We start from the raw sequence: 22925 nt of genomic DNA on the forward strand, positions 1-22925 counted from the left end.
CACTTTAGCCAAGGGTGATGGCAATGGCCTCTTAACTGGTTTTCTCTATTTCATGTCTAATTTACTCTTTACACAGTTGCCACAGTGAGCTTCCTAAGGCATAGATCTGACCAAGTCATTTCTCCTTAAAAAAAAGTGCAGTGCTCTATGGTCCTGGCCAACTAATCTTGGTGATCCTCAGGGACAGAATTCTGTCTCCCATCTCTGAGTGTTTGACTAGGCCTTCCCCATTCATGATTCACTTCTGTCTTGTTGAATCTCTGAATTTCTTCAAACTGAGATCAAGCAGAGACTTCTCTCCAAAGCATTTCCTTCCTCCCTCCTTACACTGAGCTTCTACAAGTGCCCTCCCTCAATGATTTCCTATTTATTCTCTGCATATTTGAATATGCCCATCTGTCTCCTGATTGAATGTTGATTCCTTAAGAGCAGGGGTCACTTCATCTTTGTCTTTGAAGTCCCAAAACCTACCAGAGAGCATGGCGTACAGGATATGTTTTAGAAATGTGTGCTGACGGACTGAAAAAAATGAATGGAAACTGATAGAGAGGGAAATATCAAATTTACATGAAACATTCACAAAACTGATTAAATGTTAGGCCAGAAAGAATTTATAAGAAATTATAGATAAACTCAGAAAGGCAGAAATTGTCAACACAATGTTTACAGGAGAGGCAGCATGGTCAATGGAATAGAGAGATGACCTTGCACTTGGTAAGACCTGAGTTCAAGGCCTCCCACTAACATAGGTTAGCTATATGGCCATGAGCAAGTCACTAAACCTCAAAATAAGTCAGAAAACCCTCTAAGAGTGTAAACTGCAGATGCTTCGCTGGAGAGATTCTTAATTCCCTGGAGAGAAGGGGCTCTTCTCTACGCTGATAGCATCACCAACTCAGGCTAAATAAAATAACAACCAAGGATAGAAATGAAATAAGTACTCAATAAATATGATCAAAAGACATGGACCTATGTGGGCACTGAACAATTGTGTTTTGTCTTGTTTAGTTTTTAAATAATGCCTGAGTCAAAGAACAAACAAAAGATAGACAATCACTAATTAGGTCAAATAAACTAGCAATATGTTTTTATCAAACATATATATTTGTTGAGCATGGCCAAATTAGCACCAAGAGGTAAACTTACATCTTCCACAGCTTAGGTTAACAAAACAGAAAAAAAGAAAACACCGATCAGTTGAGTTCGCATTTAAATAATTTTTAAATGAACAACAATAACCAAGGCACAAAAGTGGTGGAAAAAAATAAACTGCTAAAACCAGAGCAGAATCAACGAAACCACAACCCAAGAAGAGCTCCACTGATACATAAATCAACGATTTTCTTAAAGACTAATCAAACGAATAAACAATTAGCAAATTAAATTTTAAAGGGGGAGAGAAATCACCTTATCAAAATTAGGTATTAGAAAGAAGAGATCATGAAAAATGAGAAATAGAGAAAACTAAGACTATCATATGTCAGCAAAGTGTAAATATAAAGGAAACATAAGTAACAATAAAAATAGGAAACACTCAAAGTGACAAAACAGAAAGTAGAGGAATCTCAACAAACGTCTACGACAGCACCGTGTGAAAATGCCCAAATTCACAAGAGAATTCTCCCAAACATTTGGAGAACTAGTGCCTTGACTATTATAATGCCGTCTCAAATTATTTTTTTAAAAGGGAAAGACATTTTACATGTGCGCATGTGTCTACGCAGGTGCATGTGTGTTTATTCTATGAGGTAAATACAGTTTGTATCTCCAATAAGAATATAGTAGGGAAAAATATAGCTATCATCCTTGAATATCATGATGAATGCCATACTGCTGGTAGTAGAGCAGACTAGGGAACAGAAGTATTCCTTGTGTTATGGAACAGAATTTATATCAAGAATGTGAGGATGCTTCAATGCTGGGAACGTTAACATAATAACACATATCAATTAAAAACACATTGAACGTCTGTGATGGTATCAAAAGATGCAGTGAGTATTTTTGATCAAAAAGAAATTAAGTCACTTGCATTTACTGAGCACTTACTGTGTGCTGGACGTTGTGCTAAATGTTAAGAATATGGTAAGTAAAGAAAATAAAAATCCTCATGTACATTAACAATTAAAACTCCTGGAATGCCAGGATTTGTCACTAGCATGTTAAATGTATTCCTTTGATGTGAAAGGTTAGTGTTATATGCAATAGAGAGACTTTAGAAGTGTTCCCTCCAAGAATGGGATTAAGTGAAAGTGTCTCCTCTGGAGGGGGGAGGGAGGCGGGAGGGGGGATCAGCATGGATTAAAATGCCTCTATTTGTCAATAGTAGAATGCTTTGCTTAGACAATGTAAGAGATTAAAGAAAAACAAATGAGATACTAATTGTCTTCAGCAATAGACAGGAAAATCAATCAACCAACAAGCACTTATTAATCACCTACTATGTGCCAGAAACTGTTTTAGGTACTAGGGATACGTATCAAAATTGGACAGACCCTGCCCTCATGGAGCACTTTACTGGGGGACAAAAGGGTAAGAAAAAGATGATCCCAGAAAAACAAAAGGAGATGAATAGAAAAAGAAATAAATTTTCCAATAATTACAAAATATATTAAATATTTGGGCAATGACCTAGTCAGACACACACAAGACTTATATAAAGACAAATGTAAAACAACAACAAAAATAAAAAGAATAAAAATAAATCCAGGCATTGACAACATCTATCAGCAAGTTAAATCAATACAGTGACACTGGAAGTACTTCCCACAATTATTTATATTTTTAGTGCAATACCAATCCAAAACCAATGTGATATGATAGAATTAGAAAAAAATGTGATAAGAATATTTCATGGAGGAAGAAACAGATGAGATTATAAAGGGATAAGGGTAAGAACTTTCAGATCTCCAATTATTCCTTAAACCAACCCATTTGGTACCACATGCAACACAAAGAGATCAATGGAATAGACTAGAAAATAGAGGAATCCAAACCAAAGGTAAATGGTGGACCAGTCTTTGATGAATCCAACATACACAACGCTGGGAAGGGCTGCTCTATATTCAGCAAAACTTGGGAAATTTGGGGGGTGGAAATATGATGAAAAAAGAGCTCCACATTCTACTCTGATGCTGCTTTTAATTCAAAGTTGACCAATAAACTAAACAAAAGATACATTCTAAAAAGAAGTAGAAAAATGAATATATATATATATATATATCCATCACAAATGTTTAAGGAAAGAAAATTCTTGCATAGTCAACAAATGTGAAATTATTGGAGAAAATGGATAGACTTGATTACATGAAAATAATTGAATTATTCATAATAACGAGATAATATTTGCAAAGTGAAAAATGAAAAAGCTACTTGTAGAGGCAGTCGTGTATAATGGTTAGGCAATGAACTGGGAGGCAGGTTGACCTAGGTTCAAGTCACATTTTATACACATTAGCTACATGACCCTTGGCAAGTCACTTAAACTCTCTGAATTAATTTGAGTATTTCAATCGCAGGGCTTCTAAGTTTCCTTCTAGCTCTTACTTTATGATTGATGCTCTGTTGATATTCATGTGGTGTTTTGCTGCATCCGGAATAAAAAGAAAAAAAAAGATTGGGGAAAATCCTTTGCTATTTGAATTTCGACATCTAAAATATCTAATTAAAACAAATTTATAGGAGGGGGATCTTTTAGTAGACAAGCAGTCAAAAGATAAAAACAAGCAGTTTTCAGAATTTGGAAACTATCAAACTATTTAAAACAACTGAGGATTCTTTAAACTTCAATAATCAGAGAAATTGAAATGAACACAATTCTGATATAAAACCATCGGATGGCTAAATTGAACTAGCCTTAAAAGCAATAGAATTCAATGTTGGTGGGACTGTGGAGAAACAGGCATTCTGTCATACAGTTAATCTGTGAATTAGTGCAATCTTTCTCTAATGTGACAGTGATGAAACTGTTCATAGCCTGAACTGGCAATCTAGCTACTAGTGCTCCACCCTAAGGGTGTTATTAAAAAGAAAAATAAAGCCCATTCTACCAAAATATCTACAGTATTAGTATTTGAAGTAGTAAAAACCTGGGCACAACCCATTTGTCCACTTCTGATCTTTATGATTTTTTTTCTAAATCTTTTTGCCCCTTTCCCTGCTGTTCCTTTCCCTTCTAAATTCCTCATCTTCCTAATCTATAAAATTAGGATAATCAGACTGATGTATGTAGAATTCTTTTCTCATAACTAGCCAGTAAATAATTGTGAAGCAAGCCACAAGGAAAAGGGGAAATATGGCCAGCTAGTACATTTCCAAAGAAAGAAAGCATAACTGGGGGTAAAGAGTAGCAAGGAGAAATCCTAAATGGTTTTCTTCCTTAGGTTTTTTTTTTTTTATGTCAATGAGTTCATCAAAAAATGTCTATACTTTATCTTGTAAGTCATGAAAAAGGAGAGAGACAATGAGAGACAGCCAAGAAAGCCTCCTTCCCCAGTTCCCTGTCTTCATCTCCCAACAATAAGTGCTTCTTGGGTTCAGTTTTTAATCTCCTTTTTCCTGCCTCTCATCTTTCCTTCTTGGTTCTCAAGCTGCATCAGATCCCAAGACTGACCCCCCCCATAAGGTGATCAGACCTTGAATATGATTGTGGAAGAATTAGAACTGGCCTAAAGTGGAAGGGGCTGCATCAGTAAGCAGTGGGTTCCCATCCCTTAAGGTCTTTGAGCCAAGACTGAATGACTACTTGTCAGGAAAATCAATATGAAGATTCTAAGTCAGTTTTCAGTAGGGCTGGGTAATCTCTAACACTCCTTCCAACTAGAAGATTCTGCCAGTGACATAATTCCCCATATAGGTTGCCTAAAATCCCAGACCTGGCATACCTCTGCCTATTTTATGCACAACATCACCCATTTATCCAGGATGATCTCAGAAAGAAATAACAAAAGGCTGAGTAGTCCTGAATTCCTCACCACTTGAAGCAGAATATAGTCTATAGCTAGATTTCATCCCCTAATGATTCTGATTCACATTTGTGAGTATCCATGGACAAAATTAGTTATGTTCGCTATGGAAAAGAAAATTCACAATACAGCTAAGTGTAAGGTAGACCGTTAGTACAGAAATACATGTGGGGAGGTCTCTTCTGCAACTGTGTGTGTGTATGAACAAAGAAATGGAACTATGTGGACTAGCTGAGATGGGTAGGTGTCAGAGGACATAGTTTATTCAAGATCTGGATTTGATTTCTTCCTTAGTTACTTAACTCAAATGTAAAAAGAGACAGTTGGATTCAATGGTCCCTTGCTCTAAATCTATGATCCTAGAATAAGATAATTAGATGGGTTTGGAACTGGTTGAATAGCTGGACCTAAAGAGTGGCCATCAGTGGTATGATGTCCTGATTCTTCTAGTTGTGAGCATCTTCTCTCAAAGTTACTTTCAATCTATTTGGTATATTTAAAAGATATGTATACATATGTATACAAGATATATATGTGTGTATACACACATATATACATATAAACATACATGCATATATATAGTGTGCATATATATATATATACGTGTGTGTGTATTTTCCTCAACAAATTATAAGCTCTTTGAAGACAGGGATCATTTAATTTTGCCTTCATATTGCCAAGACCTAACATAATAGAACTAAGACATGACACAGTGGAACACATGACACAAGGACAATGTCCAGAATGATGAAGAGCCCATATTATATCACCATGCTTTATGAAAAACAATGGAATGAATAGGGGATGTTGAGCCTTGAGAAAGTGGAACTTTGGGCAGCGGGACATTAGCTCTCTTTAAGTATTTGAAGGAATTTCACACGGGTGATGAATTAGACTGATTCCATTTGGTCCTAGGGAGCAGAACTAGGAACAATGAGTAGAAATTATGGAGGGACGGATTTTGCTTCCACAATTAGAGCTGGTCCAAAATGGCATAGATTGCTTAAGAAGGCAATGGACTCCTCTGCACTGGAGGTCTACAAGGTGGCACTGGGTGACAACTTAGTCTGCTATAGAATGAAATCATTTTCTTGTACAGGATAAGATGGTCTCAGAAATATCTTTCAACCTAGAGATTACCCAGTGATGGGGCTCTCTTGATCTACCAACTCCCTCTGTCCCAGATTTCCCTTTCTTCCTATCTGCCAGTGTGGTTCTTAGCTTTCCATCATGACTCTGTCTCTTTAGAGCTCTCTGGACTCGAAGGGGAAAGGACAAACCTAAGGAGCAGATGTGTCAGTATAATATAAATGACTGTGAGGGGAAAGCTTGACGCATGGCTCAGGATCTCCAAGAAGAATGTCCACCATTGTGTGCGATTATGGATCACATCACAATCTAATAGCAATTTTTATTTAATCAATAATTTCCATGCTGAACAGACAGCCCTGTTACAGAGAATCGACAAGCAGGTACTGATAGCACCAAGCCTTGTTATTAATCTCTACCCTGCTGCCTTATCAGCCAAACAACTGGGAACCAGCTCCCCAGAGCTGGCTTGGAGGGGCAACACCCCTCCTTTTTCTTCTTCCCTTTTCTTCCAAGTACATGGGATGTTTTTGTACTTTACACATGAAGTTTATTGGAGTTACCAGGGGCTTGATTGCCACAAAAAGGTAATTCATAGGAAGCAATTTCACAAATCAGTAGGACTGGGCCTCGACCACTGCTCAGTGTTAGTCTTTCCAAGCTCATAAATCATACCTTCTCTTTGAGATGTCAATCGCCAAGGAGCTTTGTAAAAAAAAATGTTGCCATCTGTAATTCAGCAAAGCCTTTTCATCTTGAAATAAGATGCTCTAGACTGATAACCAGAATAATCCTCTCTTGATCAAAAAAAAAATCTGCATTTTCCCAATTAAAGTGGCTGCCAGGAGCCAAAGGGAGTAGCGGTGGAGAGTCGACTGAAGTTTATCTCGGCAGAACACAAGGAGGAGCGTGGCGAGTGCCTTGTTTCATTTCCTGCCTCCCTCCCTTATCTTGCTGCAAGAACTCAGTCCAGGGAGCCAGGAAAACACAGCAGGAGAGCTCTCTCACACCTACCTGCAAGAGAGGCCCAGGAGCTGTTCCCTCTGACCCAAGGCCCACCCAGCTGCTCTGCAGGTTGGCCATGGGGCACCCTGGAAAACTGCCAATGCCCTTGCAAATACATTTCCAAATGAGAACATCAGGTGCGTTTCTTGATGGTGATGGGAACAGATGTCCTCTTTCCCACTGTGTTTGGAATTTATAAAGAGGTCACAAAAGCAGAAGAAACAGGGCTGAGTCAATGGAAAACACATCTGGTTTAACTTGGTCTTCCCCATTAGGGAGAAGCATTCAGGGCTTGTTGGCTGAATCGTGTTTGCAAAGGCCTCCATTGCCTTACCCTTCTGCCTGGGGTTAGCTGTTAACACTTGTAGAATCTCTACTACTCTGCTCTCATCCTTTCCAAACGATGTCAGAGGCCAAAGAACAGGTACAGTGAGTTTGATTCAGTTCTTGGGGATCCGATCACTTGGTCCGTACTGGTTTAGATGATCTTCCTAAAACAAGTTCTCAGTCACCCTCACCCCCAGTTCTACCTATGCTTAGAAATGTCCTAAATACTATGGAGCATGCCCCAACATTGCCTCTACCCCAAATCATCATGGGGGGTGGGCTGGGGAAGAGACCAGTCAGTTGCTACTTCCTCCATCCTAGGTTGAGCAAACTCTCACACCCTGTTCCCTGGGTCCCTATGATGCAGAGTTGTATGTCCTTTCTCCTATTGCGACTTACCATGCTTTCACTGTCTCCAGCTTTGCCCTGTTTCTTTCATTTCTCTGTGCCCTCCACAATCCTTGCTTTATCAATATACATGCCTTCATCCTAGGTCTATTCCTTTTACATTTTTTTCCATCTTCTTTTGCTCCCATTTTAGAACTGGGTAAAGTTTCCATCATCACTCCAAACTCTGCTCAGATATTTCAAAGGCCCTGATTTGTCCAGGTAATTGCCATCAAACTCTCCTCAGTGGTCACATCCTCCTTGTGAACTACACCTCAGCCACCTACTGAACTCATTATTTTCATCCTAAACTTTCCCTCTTCCAGCTAGGACGCTGCCATCCTCTCAGTCCCCCAGGCTCCTAACCTAGGAGTTATTCTGGACTCCTCACCATGTCTCACCCCTCCCCATCTCCAATCTGTTGACAAGATTTCACTTCTGCAGCATGTCTCACATATGTCCCCTTCTCTCCTCTTTCACTGCCACCACACTGTGCAGGCCCTCAGCCTCTCTTACCTGGACTATCACAACAGCTGCTGGAGGAGGTATCTCCCAGCCTTGACTCTCCTCATTCCAGCCCATCCTCCACTCGGTCACCTTTCTAAGGCTTGGATCTGACCATGTCACACAGCCCCTTCCTCCCCAACTCAATCAACCCCAGTGGCTCCCTGTCACCTCCTTGGTATTCACATCCCTTCATAACTGGCCTGCTCCCTTCTCACACACATTTCCAGTCTTTGCCACCCTACACCCTCCCCCAAGCACTCCGGGATCCTGTGACATGGAACTTTTTGCTCTTCCTCAAAAAGCTACTTCATCTCTCACCTCCAGGAATTTTCATGGCCTTCTCCTATGCCTGGAGTGCTCTCCCTCCTCATCTCCTCATCCTGGCTCTCGTTAAGTCTCAGTTAAAGTCTGCTATAAGTGCCATCCCTCTGGTGATTATTCAAATTTATTCTGTATTAGTTTGATTGTACATAGGTGTCTGCATGTTGTCTCCCCTAAATCAAAAGAGATAATATTTGGAAAGCATTCAGCACAATGTCTGGCACATAGGAGGCACTTGGAAAATGCTTATTTCTCTTCCTTTTCCATTACATTGTGAGTTTCTCAAGTCATTGGCCTTTCTTTGTGTTCCCAGCAATTAGCCCTGTACTTGGCACACAGTAGGTACGTAACAAATCTTTTCTGACTGATTGGCCTATTACCACCTCCAAGTTCTAGAATTCTGAAAATCTGGGGTTGGGAGGAAGAGAGAAAATTCATATTAACTAAATCAGAAAAGCCCTTAATTGTCATATATCCTTTTACCTAGTTCTGCTGCTTCTTCAAACTGAAGGAGTAGTCTCCTCTTCCTTCCTTCCCCTTGCAATCTAGCCTCTAACTTCACCATTCACCTGAAACTGTTTTCTCCAATGTTATTTCCCAAACACTAAATCCAATGTGCCTTTTCCCCTTATTTGGCACCTTCCTTGAGTTATCCCTAACATTTGACACTGTTAACTACGCCGTCTCCCAGGTCCTCCTTCCTAGTGTCACACAACAAGGAAACCCTCTCAGTGTGACATGAACACAGGTCTCTCCTCACTCCATACCCAGCATCTTTTCCTTCAGTCTTTTACAACATTGTGTGCTAATGCCTTAAAGAGTGAGCCTCAATCCCAGAAGACTTGCATGCTGTTTTTTGTTTGCCTTTTCCCAAAAATCACTGAGTCTCAGAACGGATTCCTTGCCTGACAAAATCTGCATACTTCTCATTCTCATTTTCCACCTCCATCAGGAAGTATTTTTAAGACCCTCCAGCCCTGACTGTTCCCTCCCTCAACTGGATTCCTAAAACATTTATTGCCTGGTCCACATAATTTAACCTTTAATTACATCCTGTCTTATCTTTGTCTAAAGTTTTTCCTGAGTTAGTTTGTCTTTCACTAGAAGATAAACTCACTTGTTCAGGGTTGGAGGAGGGTCCCATAAATTTTTTTTGTTCTCAAGTGTGTTTGACTCTAAAACCCGATCAGCAAATATTCCATTAATTTGCTCACATCTTCCTCTCTTCCTTGAAATCAAGGTTATAACCAATTTCCTCCCAGAGAGGAGGAACACTGCATCTGCAGTGTTCACATGAGCCACACATGAGTCTCATTCTGCAGTGATATGGATGCCCAAATTAGCTGCCTCCCACTTCCATGCAGCCATATTGAACTGGAAAAGCTTTATAAAAAGTTGGCAGAACAGGAATCTGACCAGGACTGACTCATTGGCAATCTGGAAGAAATTGGTGGGAAAACTGAGGACAGCAGAAAGTCCCCTCCTTGTGCTTTGAGGTCATTTCTTGGTGAAATTCCTCGTAAAGCCCCAGCTGGTTTCTACGTCAAGACACTAGCCCACATCATACGTTGTCCAAGAAGATTCATAAGTGATACTTTGGTTTCCTTTATCGGACACAAGCGTTCAGACCAAGAGAACATCAGTAAGCAAAGGAGAGAATTTAGGCAGTTCTCTAGAGAAATTTGGTCCCCATCGAAATAAAAGATAAATTTCTATACCTATAGAATGATAGATATAGACATATAGATCACAAAATATGCAATATGTTACAAATGACAGAATGACAAACTATATTACAGATACTGTAATAGTTATAATTATCCATGATTGCTCAAATAGGGTGAATGACCTAATGGAAAGTCCAGTGTTTTGTGGAGATAGAATTCTAATGCTGCCAATTCCTGACCTGTCTAACCTTGAGAAAGTCATTTACCATCTGCAGGGCTCTTTTTTGTTTCATCTATAAAGGGAGGGACCTGAATGAAATGATGCTTAGGCTCCTTTCCTATCAGAAATGCTAAATCTGAGACTCAGGTTTGGAGAGAGTTTAGAAACTGTCCACTCAAAACTGTTTATTCTACAGAAGTGGATATGGAAGCATATAATCAGGTTGACAATCTCCACATCTCCCATAGCTCCCAGCACAGGGCTCTCCAGCTTGGTTTCATTGCCAGGGTTAACCTGGCCTTCCAGGAGGCTTATTCCCACAGATATGCCTGGAAGAGGGTGAGAAAATGCACATCTCTCCTTCCCTGATTTGACAAAGGGGAGGGTTATGGATGTGATGCACTGCATAGCCTTGCAGGAAGGTGATGTGTTAATTGGTTCTGTTGGACTGCTTTTCTCTCTCAAATAAAAAAAAAAACTTTGGTACAAGGGATGGCTCATTGGGTAGGAGAAGAAGAAAAGATGTGCTTGGAAATGAAAGTGGTATAAAACAGATCAATAATATATGATTTTTAAAAGTCAGACAAAAAAGTGCATTAAGGAAAGGCAGAATTTGATAAACTTCTTTTAGAACATTTTGCCCATGTGGTCCTGTTCTAGCTCCAGGCAGACTGGATAAAGTAGCTTTCCAAGGTAGTGGGAGGGAGCATGGGACCACATGTCAAGTCTAAGTCTCTCCAAAATGTGACTGAGGATAAGCCTCTCTGGGCTAGCCCAAGGTCTTCATCTAGACAACTGTGATACCAACCTTAGCGTCACCTCTCCCTCACTGATGGGGGCTGGGGTTGGGTGTAAAGAAAATTCTTTGCATGGTACGGCATGTTCTGCAACACTGACCCAAAGCCAAAGCAGACTCACACAGAAGGCGGCAGCTGAGGCATTAACACTGTAGCTGAGGATGAAGAAGCACAGACATTCTGCAAAGAACCAGAAGAGTCTCTCCCAAAGAAGTTAACATATATGTCTCAATCCTAGAGACTTCAAGGAGAAAGTTGGCACATTGAAAAGGCACTGAGCGATGTCTTTGAAAATATGATCCAGAGTTTACAGATGGAAATGCCAAGAGCTGGAGGCATGAAGAAGACTGCTCCATAGGTCATAACTATTTGCCATTGACAAGAAAATTGGAAGGTATTGGACTGGGGATCAAAGAACATCACAAAAAGTAAAGTGTCTAGAAATCAATAAACAGGAAAATGCTCTTGAGGAGAGAAATGGTTGAATTGGCTGGCTCTACCCAGGCAGATCATTGACTAATTAGAGTAATGTTCCAAATCAAGGCCAAATCAGAAGAAAGGCTAAAGATGACACTGGGCATCGTGACAACAGATCCAACCTAACTGAATAAAAGAGTCCTCTCTGCAAAACAGAAAATGGACAAAGGTAAATAAATTCACTTTATTACTGTTTCTTTAAAAGATGTCCCTGATTTAAAAAAACCAAGTATAATGAGGAAGTCACAAGAAATAAGAAATCACCTCAGCTAACCAAGATTCCTTTTCCTTCCCAAAGTCTACACTACATCAGAGTAGAGGTTCATTGTTTTAAAAAAACAGCACATGCAAGACTGAGGATTTTCAGCAGATTGTCAACATGAAATACAAAAAATAGTTGGGGAGAGAGCAATAATCCTCCAGGAAATTTTCCACAAGGTCCAGACAAATTTGATCAGCCTGAGACCTGTTAGAATAGAATCATGTCACTCAATGGACCTGAAATGAAATCAACCTGCTACAGAGGTTTGACTTGGGACACTGGAAGTAGTATTCACGTATTTCTCACAACACAGCAGCATCTATCTATATTCAATAGCAGGGGTGGGGAACTTCTGGCCTCAACATCACATGTGACTTTCTAGGTCCTTGGGTGTGACCTTTGGACTGAGTCTAAATTTTACAGAACAAACTATTTTATTAAGGGGATTTGCTCTGTGAAGTTTGGATTCAGTCAAAGGGCAGCACTTGAGGATCTAGAGGGCCACATTTGGCCTTGAGGCCAGAGGTTCCCCATCCCTGTTCTATGGGGATGTGAAAATGGCACATAAAGTAATTAAATAAGTAAAGGGGGAATTAGATCTGGTCAAATAGACAGAAAAATAGGTACTGAAGAAGACAAAATTGTTGAGGCAATCACGAATCAGTTCCAAAGAAATCTCAAAAAGGGGGCAATTCTGAAAGAATGGCCAAGATTAGGGAGAGTGCTGTGATTTTTAAAAAATGCAACCAAGAAGACATCAGCCGTTAGTCATCAATGTCTGCTTTGTTAGCTTTATAACAAGTTTGTGACAACGATCTATACACTTATTGAGGATAACTTTGATGAGAGATGGAATGGAAGAGAATATGAGACTCTCACAGATAGGCCTCTACAACAGAACATGTCTCACAGTCACACAACTCCTTGGGAGAAGTTCTTGCTGTGTTTAGTGTTTGCTGATTTCTGAAAAAAAACTGTACTAAGCAGGGTAAAGCCCAGCTCCAATAGCTCAGCTCTGATAAAGCATGAGCCATAATTATGAGATCAGAAAAGAGTCAATGAGAGATGTATGTACAGAGACAATATTCTTTGGACATCCATGAAGGAGAAGCATCAAAGAAGGAAAGAAGAAAATACAGGCCAGTTCTTCACCCAATATGCTTGAAAATGCCATGGACTGTGTCCTACAGAGTCCAAAGGAAAGGAAGATTCCCCCTCATGAAGGGAATTAGGTTGGCTGGTTCCAGGTTCACTCAGTGACCCTGGCCTGTCCATCTAAGTGAATGAAGTCTATATGTTAGCTGGACAATGTCATTGAGCTGAATGTAAGAGGTTTAACACTCACTTAACTGAGTTGAGGGTAATTCTAGCCCACTGAGTTACATAGCATATAACTGATGCAGGTACTACAAACAGGTAATGATTTGGGACCAGAATAGAATATGTAGAAAAGAATGAGGCATGAAGCATATTTGAGGAGATGTACAGTGCTTCCAGTGGCAAATAGGGGCATGTGTAGAATGCTTGACCTGGAATTAGACCATTTGGGTTCCAATCGCAGGTCTGCCACTTGCCTTGTGTGTGGCCTTGGGTCTGTATGAACCTATGAGAAGCCTCTGTTTCCTTATAAGTAAAATGGGGGAATAGGACTCAATAGTGACTTATGAAAGTCCTTTGTACCACCATATTATAATCCTATGATCCAAGCTGCTTCCTGTTTCAAAAGTCCATCACTTTGGCACCAATTATCTTTCTATGATGTCACAAAGCTGGGATTCATGAAGCACCAGGATCTCAGAAGCATCAGAACTACAGGTGTTCCACAATGCAATGCAGGGCACAGTGGATGTAAACATACTCCCCAAAATGACAAGTAACACTAACAGAGTCACCACTGAGGACATGGAAGACGTGGCTATCAAGAATGGGGGATGATGGGCAGACTATCGAGGGCCATCCAGTATCTGTGAAATTTTAAAGGAACAAAAGAAAGCTCTTGAGCTTTGAGCAGAAATTCTTTAGTGGAGTCACACAAAGACATGGACAGAAATTCTTGGAATTTGGTGGTATGGATGTTTATTGATATAGATAAGGGCCACATTGATGCAATCCCAGATTTCTCCAAGATAATTACTATTCCAATGGAAAATGAATGAGAGAATCATGACAGCTAGAATTTGTATGTTGCGTTAGCCTTGGTAACCAGGTGCTGTGATTATTCCTATATTATAACTGAAGAAACTGAGGCAAACAGAAGTAAACTGACTTGCCCAGGGTCACATAGGCAGTAAATGTCCAAGACTAAATTGGAACTCCAGCCTTGCTCACTCAAGGTCCAGCACTCTGTCCATGGTGCACCCCCCAGATCCCCACATAGCCTCAGGCTCAGCATCAGCTGGTTCTCTTTAGCCAAATGAAGTTAGTTGGTATTCCTCTTTATCTTTCTATCTCTGGCATCTAGCAAGGTGTCTTGCACATAGTAAACACTTGATAAATATTTGATAGATTGGATTGGATCATAGGCAACTTGCAAATTTTCAGAGACTCAGTTTCTTCAGCTCAAAAATGGGGATAGCAATGAATGTGCTTCCTAGTGTGGTGCAGTAGAAACAGGGCTGGATTCAGCCAGAGGATCTGGCTTTACCACTTACTATCTGTGCGAACTTGGGCAAATGATTTCATCTGTCTGGGCTTCAGGTCCACGTCTGTCAAATTAGGAGGCTGATTTAGAAGGCTTAAATCTGTGGTCCTAGAATGATGACCTCATGGGGTTGCCAAGCAAAGTGCCCTGGAAACCTTCAATTTTGCTAGAACTAGAAATTACTATTATCACAAGAAACTTGGCAACCAGTGGCACTCATGTAGGTCTGAAAACATGTCCTTAAAAGGGAAGGAAATGCTGTTGCTCTCCTTCAAATGATCCCATGGGCAGTTACTGAGCCACAAGCATTCTCTCAGGAAAAACAGCACCTAAAGCACTTTCCCTTTCCTGGCATCCCCAGATACCAATTCTCTTTTCTACATCTGTCCCATCAGGAGAGAAAATCCTCCCCTGTTTTAGGAGAATTAGGCTTTTGTAAAGCCTCTGGAAGGAGGGCCAGCAACCAACAGACTGGTCTGTGGGCATCCTCTTAGGATGCTTCCTTAGATTGTGTTAGCATGATCAATTTTGGCATGGTGATACAGAGGGAGTGGTAATGAAGGCAGAGGGATGGAAATGGGGATGGAGATTCTTTATAACTGTTGCTGCCACCGATGGATTCAAACCCTTAGCCACCTTTCTATGGTAAAAGCTGCATGGGGAAGCATCTGCTTGATGATAAAGACTCCCACTCCATATGGGCCATGCCACTTGTCCCTTTTTAAAGTCCTTAAGGACATCTGCTACACATGATGTCAATTTCAACTGATAAACACTAATTTCAACAATGAATGAGTAATCAGTGTAGACACCTGTGCATATTTCAAATGCCTCCAATGGAAAATAAATAACAGGTGTCATTTACCTCTAGTACAGTATAAATACAGAAGGGGGAACAGATGGAGGAAGTCCTGGAAAATCCCTCCAACCTGGCAGACAAGAGAAAGCACGCCACTTATTGGATTATGAGGAGCTTTTCAGAATGTTTTTAGCAAAACCACTTAGAGGGGGAAGAAAGGTAAGTTTCCAAATTAATTACTCTTGCATGTGGATAAAATACCTCACAGCAAGTAATAAAAGGGTGTTATAAAATGAAAGAAAAACTAATGCAAACTGAGGCATTCATTTTCTGCTGCCTCTCACCACGACTCCCCAGTGGAGAGTCTGGGTGGGCTTGCTGGCTTCAAAGCCTTGGGGGAGGTGACCTTGAGCAAGTCACTGAATTTTCCTGAGTCTCTGTTTCCTTATCTATAAAAGGGAACGGGTTGGGCAAAGACGGCCTTTGAGGTCCCTTCTGTCTCTTCGTCCCAATACTTAAAAATTTTTAATATAAATTTATTTATATTTATTTAATATAAATTTTATTCATGTTACATAAACTAATAAATTAATTATTTATCATTTAATTCATATTATATAAATTAATAAATAAACGTAAATTTATTTAATATAACATTAATATTAATATTTATTTATTTGTGTATTATGTTTATATATATTTGATATAAATTTAATTTTGTCAATTTAATAACAAATCACAAATATTTACACGGTGTTTAAAATTTTGCAAATCGCCGTCCAGCCATTACAGCTACAATGCCCACCTTCCTAGCTCCTGCCTTGGCAAATCCTTTGTGACCCAGGTGGCTTAGGTGCCGCCACCTCTCATTTTTTACATCACTGTGATTTTCAGATAGGGCTACGAAGGGTCACTAGCCTTGGGCTTTCCTTGGGAGGAGGACCTCTAGAGAGAGGAGGCTGCTTCCTCCTCCCAATGGAGGCCAGCACCTTCTCTGCAATTCCTAGCCTCCGAGGTGCTTAGTCTGCGGTGAGGTTAAGGGAATTGCTGGGGTCCCATCACCAGGATGGAGTAGATGGAGTAAGGTTTTCCTGGCTTCTGGCTCCTTCAGGGCAGGGACTATTTTATTCCCAATGTTTTGCACACAGGAATTAAGAGCTTAATAAATACCCCATTTACCACCAGCTACACTGCTTTTGAATGTCTTAGGATATCTCTGCCCAGTCCCTGCACTGGATACCTTCATTCTTTAGCCCTACCCCCTTCTTACCCCCCTCCTTTTTTCAATGTCCTTCTAAGTGCTGGCTTCCCTCAATAGACTGGAAGCTACTTGAGGGCAAGGACTGACATTTTTGGTTTGTGCTTGCATCCCCAGAGCTTAGCCCAGTGCCCAGAACCCAGTAGGTGCTTCACAAGTGTTTACTGACTGAGACTCACAACTCAATGAGATAGACAGCATAAATAGTCTATCTCCATTTTGCAGATGAGGCAACTGAGGCTCAGAGAAGAATGAATGGCAGAATTGGAGAGTTCAAAGGGAAGCTATACAGTCCAGCCTATGCCAAAAGAAGTCCACACTCCCACACACTTGGCGAGGGGTCACCTAACCTTTGCTGGTCAGAGGCAACTCATTTGGGTTTAGACAGTTCTAATCACCAGGCACTTCTTAAGCCTAAACTGGTAAATTTACAACTCCTACAACAGCTCATGTTCCTCTCCTCTGCAGTCAGACAGGATCACGGTAGTTTGTTTTCGTCTTGTTTTTTTTCAAACAGCTACATCTCTTAAAGCTTTTCATAGGCTTGGAGGCAAGCAAGTGCCTCAGAGGTCAGCCTTCATTTTCAGGATGAGGAAATGAGACCAGACCAATACTGTGCCTAAGTCAAGATTCCACAGGAGTGGAATCACGACAGATCAGCAAAGAGAACCTAGGTCCCACGTCGAGATTTGGGGCCCTTCCCACGGAACCCATTCCTGGAGAGTAACTCACATCCGCACTGATCTTCTCACCTTACCCTTTCATTAACTGCTATGTTGTCTTCCAGCTTAACTGATCATCAGGAAGATGCCTGCTGCCCCAAAATGCTGATTAAAGAAAACAGACCCATCTCTTCGCTCCTGGGTGTGGAGGGGAATTTGTGACTCTGCATTTAGTAGCAACTCGAATTTAGATAAGCCCAATTATAATATCTTGCTGTGATGAGAAATTAATTAAGCATCTCCATGATAAAGACCCCAGGAGCAACCAGAGATTCTCCAGTAAACACACAGCTGGGGAGGGACAGAGAAGTAGGAGACAAAATGAGGGGGGAGGAAAAAAAACTGATTTAGCCCATCTGTTCTGACAGTAATGGGCCCTGGTAATCTTTTCAAGAGTACATGCAGTGCATTGTACTGGAAATGCAACTACCTGGCAGGCAAATTCATCCCGTTTCCTAATTCGGCTCTTCCACTTGGTGACTTGCTAATGGGAAACACATGTCTCCCTCCTGCACCCAGTTCCAATTGCCCTGGAATTCAGTGGCTGAGCCAGAAGGAGGGGAGAACATGTCACCATTTAGAGCTTTCAGCAAAGCCCTTCAGTCGCAGCCAGCACCCTATTCCAGGGAAGGATATCAATTATAGATAGTGACTTGCTTTAGCAGCCTGGTCGGGACTGTCAGACACTAGATAGACAGCCATGGAGACTCATGAATCTTTCTATTAACTGTAAGAGATGGGGGAAGAGCACAGGTCGGGCTATAAATAAGGCCGAGTGGCATGAGAATGCTTTAACACCTCGACTCTTGGCTGTCTGTGTCGGGAAAATTCACTGAATTCGAGAAAACTCTTCTTTCTTTGAAAAAAGTTACAGCAATCAAAGAAGTTTCGTGCTTCCCTGAATCCCTTAAAAAAGAGTCCCTTCTACACTTCATTTTTTTTTTCAGGAAGATTCAGTGAGTTCTCAAAGTTCTGTGTCGCTTCTGTAGGAAACATACGGGGGAGAGAAAATTAACCCACCGTGACCTAACATATCAGGTCTTCCAAATCCACTCTACCACAACATGAAGAAAACATCTCATAAATGAGAATGGGAGTTGACACACTGGAAAATTTCATAAGTTGCAGTTCCTTGAGAAAATTCAATTACTGTAGAATTTCAGCTTTTTGGAAGAAGGTGCCATATGACTTTGGATCTTTGGATCTTGAGGTTGAAAGGCAATATTTCAGAGGAGATAGAGAGTGGACTTTGGAGTGATAGAGACCTGACTTCAAGACCTTCCTCTGCCACATGTGGGCTATGTGACCCCAGGCCAACCTCACATCCTGGTTCTCTAAGCAACTCTTTCAAATTATGTGTCAGGAACTTGATAACTGACATTGGTGGAAGGAGCTTCCACACCAGGAATTCCCCATGCCAATTACTTTGCACATAGTAAGCTCTTAATAAATGCTTGTTGAATTAAATTGGGAGAAATTGGAAATAGTCTGGTACTAGGAAGGACCACAAAGGCCCCGTTTTTTTTTTTTTCAGTTGGAAGAAATTGAGCTCCAGATAAGATAAAGGGCTTGTTCAAGGTTACAACTATCATATGACTCAGAAGACTTCTCTTTCTAGAAATGAGAAACTAGTCATATTTGGAGCATGACTGGTCCAAAGTCACAAAGACAGAGGACAGAGCTCAGGACTTGGGAGCTCAGACCCAGAGTTCACTGTGGTATAGACAAAATTCTGTTTTTCAGTCCCGGGATCTGGGTCCAATTGTTGCCTCCAGTGGTTAACAAAGTTTTGTTCTCTCTGTATTGTGATTCTCTTGGATCAAAACAAATATGAGATATTTTCTTTAATGGAAAGATGATAGTCACAGTGGGCATTTTCATGAGATGACTCAGAAGCCATCAGATGAGAGTTGAAGTATCTTCACTTAACACCAACTGCTCATTTCCACGGTTCAGTGTTGAGTCTTTGCAAAACCATCCAAGATGAGGCTTAGCCCTGCTGACTCCTTCTATAGATCCACCAGGATCTCAGTCTCACAAGTGCCCAAGGGGGAAGCATTAGTTCACAGAAATAGTCTTTCCTGGTCTACCTACTCGCTCTTCCCTCCACTGCCCCAGCCTATTTTAAAAAGCAGGGAAGCAGGGACATCATAAGAAAAGGGCATCAGACTTGGCATCAGAAAATGGGTTCGGGGACTGGCCTTGTCAGTCTCCAGTTCGGCATGTTTGGGGGTCAATTGATTCCTCCATAAAACTTGACTCTTGGCCTTGATCCTAGGCTCTAATATTCTAGGCCTCTGAATCTAAGCCTTTTCTCTGCTGGTGCCAACAGCTGTAGGCACATACTCATTGTGAACCAGCAAACTGACATACAGGACAAGCGCAGTCAGAGAGAAGCTACCATCTCTCAGAACATCCCACCTGAAGGGAGTCAAGGTACTGCCTCTAGGGAGGGGGCAGGGGGAATGCTCAATCTGTGTGAGGAGACACCTTTCAGGAGCTGCTATGGCTGACCTTAATTTCCACCTTGGGACCAGAAGCCCTCTCCCTACCCCTTGGATCCATAGTTACAGAAAGCAGGCATGATCTCTAGCTGTGCAAAATCTTTTGATCTTGGATTTAATTCAATTTAACATGCATTTTAAGACACCTACTATGAGTTGGCATTGTGTTGCGCGTACAAAGACAAAAATGAAAATCTCCTCTACTCTCAAGAAATTTCCATTGTACATAAGGGTAAGGGAAGGGGGGGGGGGGCGCGGTAATCCTAGCCCTCACTTCACTAGCTCTTTAAGCAGGTCCTTGAATTGACTTTCTCCTTCTGGACCATGCCTAGCAGTCTATCACAAAGTACTCAAGCATTCTACATCCTCATTTCACACCTGATGAGCTGAAAGGGGGCTTTTAGAAGAGAGAAGAAGACAGGCCCTGATTTAAAAAAATCAAATGTCTTTGCCTATGGGATGCATGGGCTGAGTCTCCGATGGTGGATGTTGACCCAGCACACACAGCAGGGCCTAGACTGTCTTCAAGATTCTGTACATATTACACTAATGTTAGAAATGCACAAGATTGTTATTATTTAATAATTTAATATAATTGTAAAGATGATATATATATTTTATAAATACATAAACATAATAAATACATGATTCCTGGTTTCATATAATTCTCCAAACACCTGGATTGGCTAAGAATGGAAACCAAAGGCATGTGTGAACCCACGTGCCTGTGAGGAGGGAGGGAGGGCAAGGCCGACAAAGCTGCCATCAAGTTACGAGCCTGTTAGAGTCGGCCCTTGGACACTGGGCTTCACACCAATCTCTGACCCTCAGCACCTGCTGAGCTGCGGGAGCCTTTTATTCCTGATTAGTCCAATTGACAAGGAGCTCAGTGGCACCAGAGGCATTTCTGTTCTGTCCCAACCCCCTCGCTCCCAGCCTGAAGGGCAGAGGCAGATGTGGGAAACCCTCTGATGCTGGCTCCAACAGCATCTCTTGGCTATCTCTCAGAAAGGGGGTGGGCAAATCCCTGCCTCAGGTGCCGTGGGGAATGTGCGAGTTTGGATAAAACCCTGACTCTCTCCTTACGTGACATCAGACAAGACACTGAACCTCCCTTCCCTCATTTATAAAATGAGGGGTTTGACCTCAATTGTCTTCAAAGGTCCTTTCCAGGTCCAAACATATGATACCGTAACAATGGCGTGAAATATCACAAAATACATCATAACCGATGTCTACTGTAAAATCCATCTGAGTTTGTGCAGAACAGTAAATATAGAATTCAATGAAAAAGGAACCTATAGGTGTCCATTCCTGAACAACGAGGGCCTCCAAGGGCCCCTCTGGAGCCAGAAGGGTAGGGTGGGAGTTGGGGTGGGGCGGGTGGAGGAGAGAGTAGGCAGAAATCCAGTCCTCTATTGTGATGGGACCTTGGGAAGGGGGAGGGGGAGGAAATGCCTTTTGATTCAAAGGTTAATCATAATTCATGTCCAGCTTACTATCACTCAATAACCATCAAAGTCTGAAACTCCAAATAGTGTTCTCAGCCTTCTAGGATCAGAGCCATTATACTCTCTGCAGAAGGCTTTATTGAATTTCCCAGTAAGCTTTAGTTGACTGAACAGGTCAAGAACTGTGGCTCTGAGTTTTCTTTCTTCTCAGAAACTCATAAAGCCCTCTCCGCCTTGTGACGCTGCTGCCAGAGGGACTTGACTCAGCCCGGGGTCAGTGCCGCTGACCTCCCGGGAAGAGGTTATGCCGTTGGGAAGCCCCACTCCAGAATACCATTAACTTACATGCACAAGCTGTTCCTGGGTGTCAAACTCCCGCGCGCAGCCCTCCCAGTGACAATTTGTCTCGTAGACCACTTCAGGCTCTTGCTTGTTTTCATCTTTGTCCCCTTCCTCCTTGACGAGGGTCATTCCTTCAGGCTGTTCCTGAAAGGCAGAGGGTGGAGGGGAGGAGAAGAAAGGAGGAGGCTGGGTTAGACCAAGAAGAAAGTGGAGGAAGGGTTTGGCGGAAGCGGTTAACTGGGACAAGGAAAACCCGACCAAAGATGCAACTCATCAACTGGGGAAAGAGAAAGCGTAGGCGCCCCAAACCCAGGCACTGGCTAGCACTCTTTCCTTGAGTCTTTGATATCCTTTGATAACCTGTGTGACCCTGGCCCAGTCCCTTGCCCTCTCTGAACCTTGAATTCCTCATCTGCAAATCTGTGAGATCAGAGACTGTTTCTTTCTTGTCTTTGTGTCTCTCAAAGGTTATTTTTGTATCATAGATTATCAAACTGAAAAGGACATCAGAAATCACCTAGTTCAATCTCCTCCTTTTGCAGACTAAGAAACTGAGGTGCATAGAGGGGTAGAAACTTGTTACCCAAGTCAGAATCTGAACTCTTAGATTTCGTTTGCAGGTACTTTTCCCATAAATCCTCTTGCCTGACTTACACCAAAGGGACTTAATACTTGTAGAATTCCTGAATTCAACAATTTATTGCCTTGTCATCAATTGGGTGATATCTGGCAACTTTTCTACCCTAGCTGATTGCCTTGAGACCCTTGAAAATATTCCTCTGGTTTTCTCATACTTTTAAAGTAAAGGACCTGATTTAAAATCCTGCCTCAGACATTTGTCAGTGGTATCACCTTGGGCAAGTCATTAGCCTCTCTCAGGGTCAGTTTCCTCCTATGTAAAATGAGGGAGTTGGACTCCAAGGTCCTCTCAAATTCTTATCTTATGCCCCTCATATCCTATTTAATAGATCTGCAGCCATTCCAAGAGGTTTCCCGCTTGGTGGGAACCCATGATTCACATTAATATTGCCCTCCCTGGTCCAATTTCAGAGCCCCACGATCTCCATGTCAAAGACTGAGCTATTGAACATGTTTGGGGGTGTTGCTAGCATTCCTCATTCACTTCCCCCCACCATTCCCAGTCACAACCATCTCCATGGAAATGGAGAAACCCCACATACTGGGATA

The 22925-nt window shown here is 41.6% G+C and overlaps 1 protein-coding gene across 2 annotated transcripts in view; it reads right to left on the reverse strand.

The window, feature by feature from the left end:
- GLI3 (GLI family zinc finger 3) overlaps nucleotides 1–22925 on the reverse strand; it is a 286311-nt gene that overhangs the window by 30344 nt on the left and 233042 nt on the right. For both annotated transcript variants that reach the window (XM_072599114.1, XM_072599115.1), the window contains one exon: nucleotides 21741–21881. In XM_072599114.1, coding sequence (XP_072455215.1) covers nucleotides 21741–21881 — 141 coding nt within the window. The remainder of the gene's footprint in view (nucleotides 1–21740; nucleotides 21882–22925) is intronic.

This window comes from Notamacropus eugenii, chromosome 3 (assembly GCF_028372415.1).
Source record: "Notamacropus eugenii isolate mMacEug1 chromosome 3, mMacEug1.pri_v2, whole genome shotgun sequence".
NCBI classification, from domain to species: Eukaryota; Metazoa; Chordata; class Mammalia; order Diprotodontia; family Macropodidae; genus Notamacropus; species Notamacropus eugenii.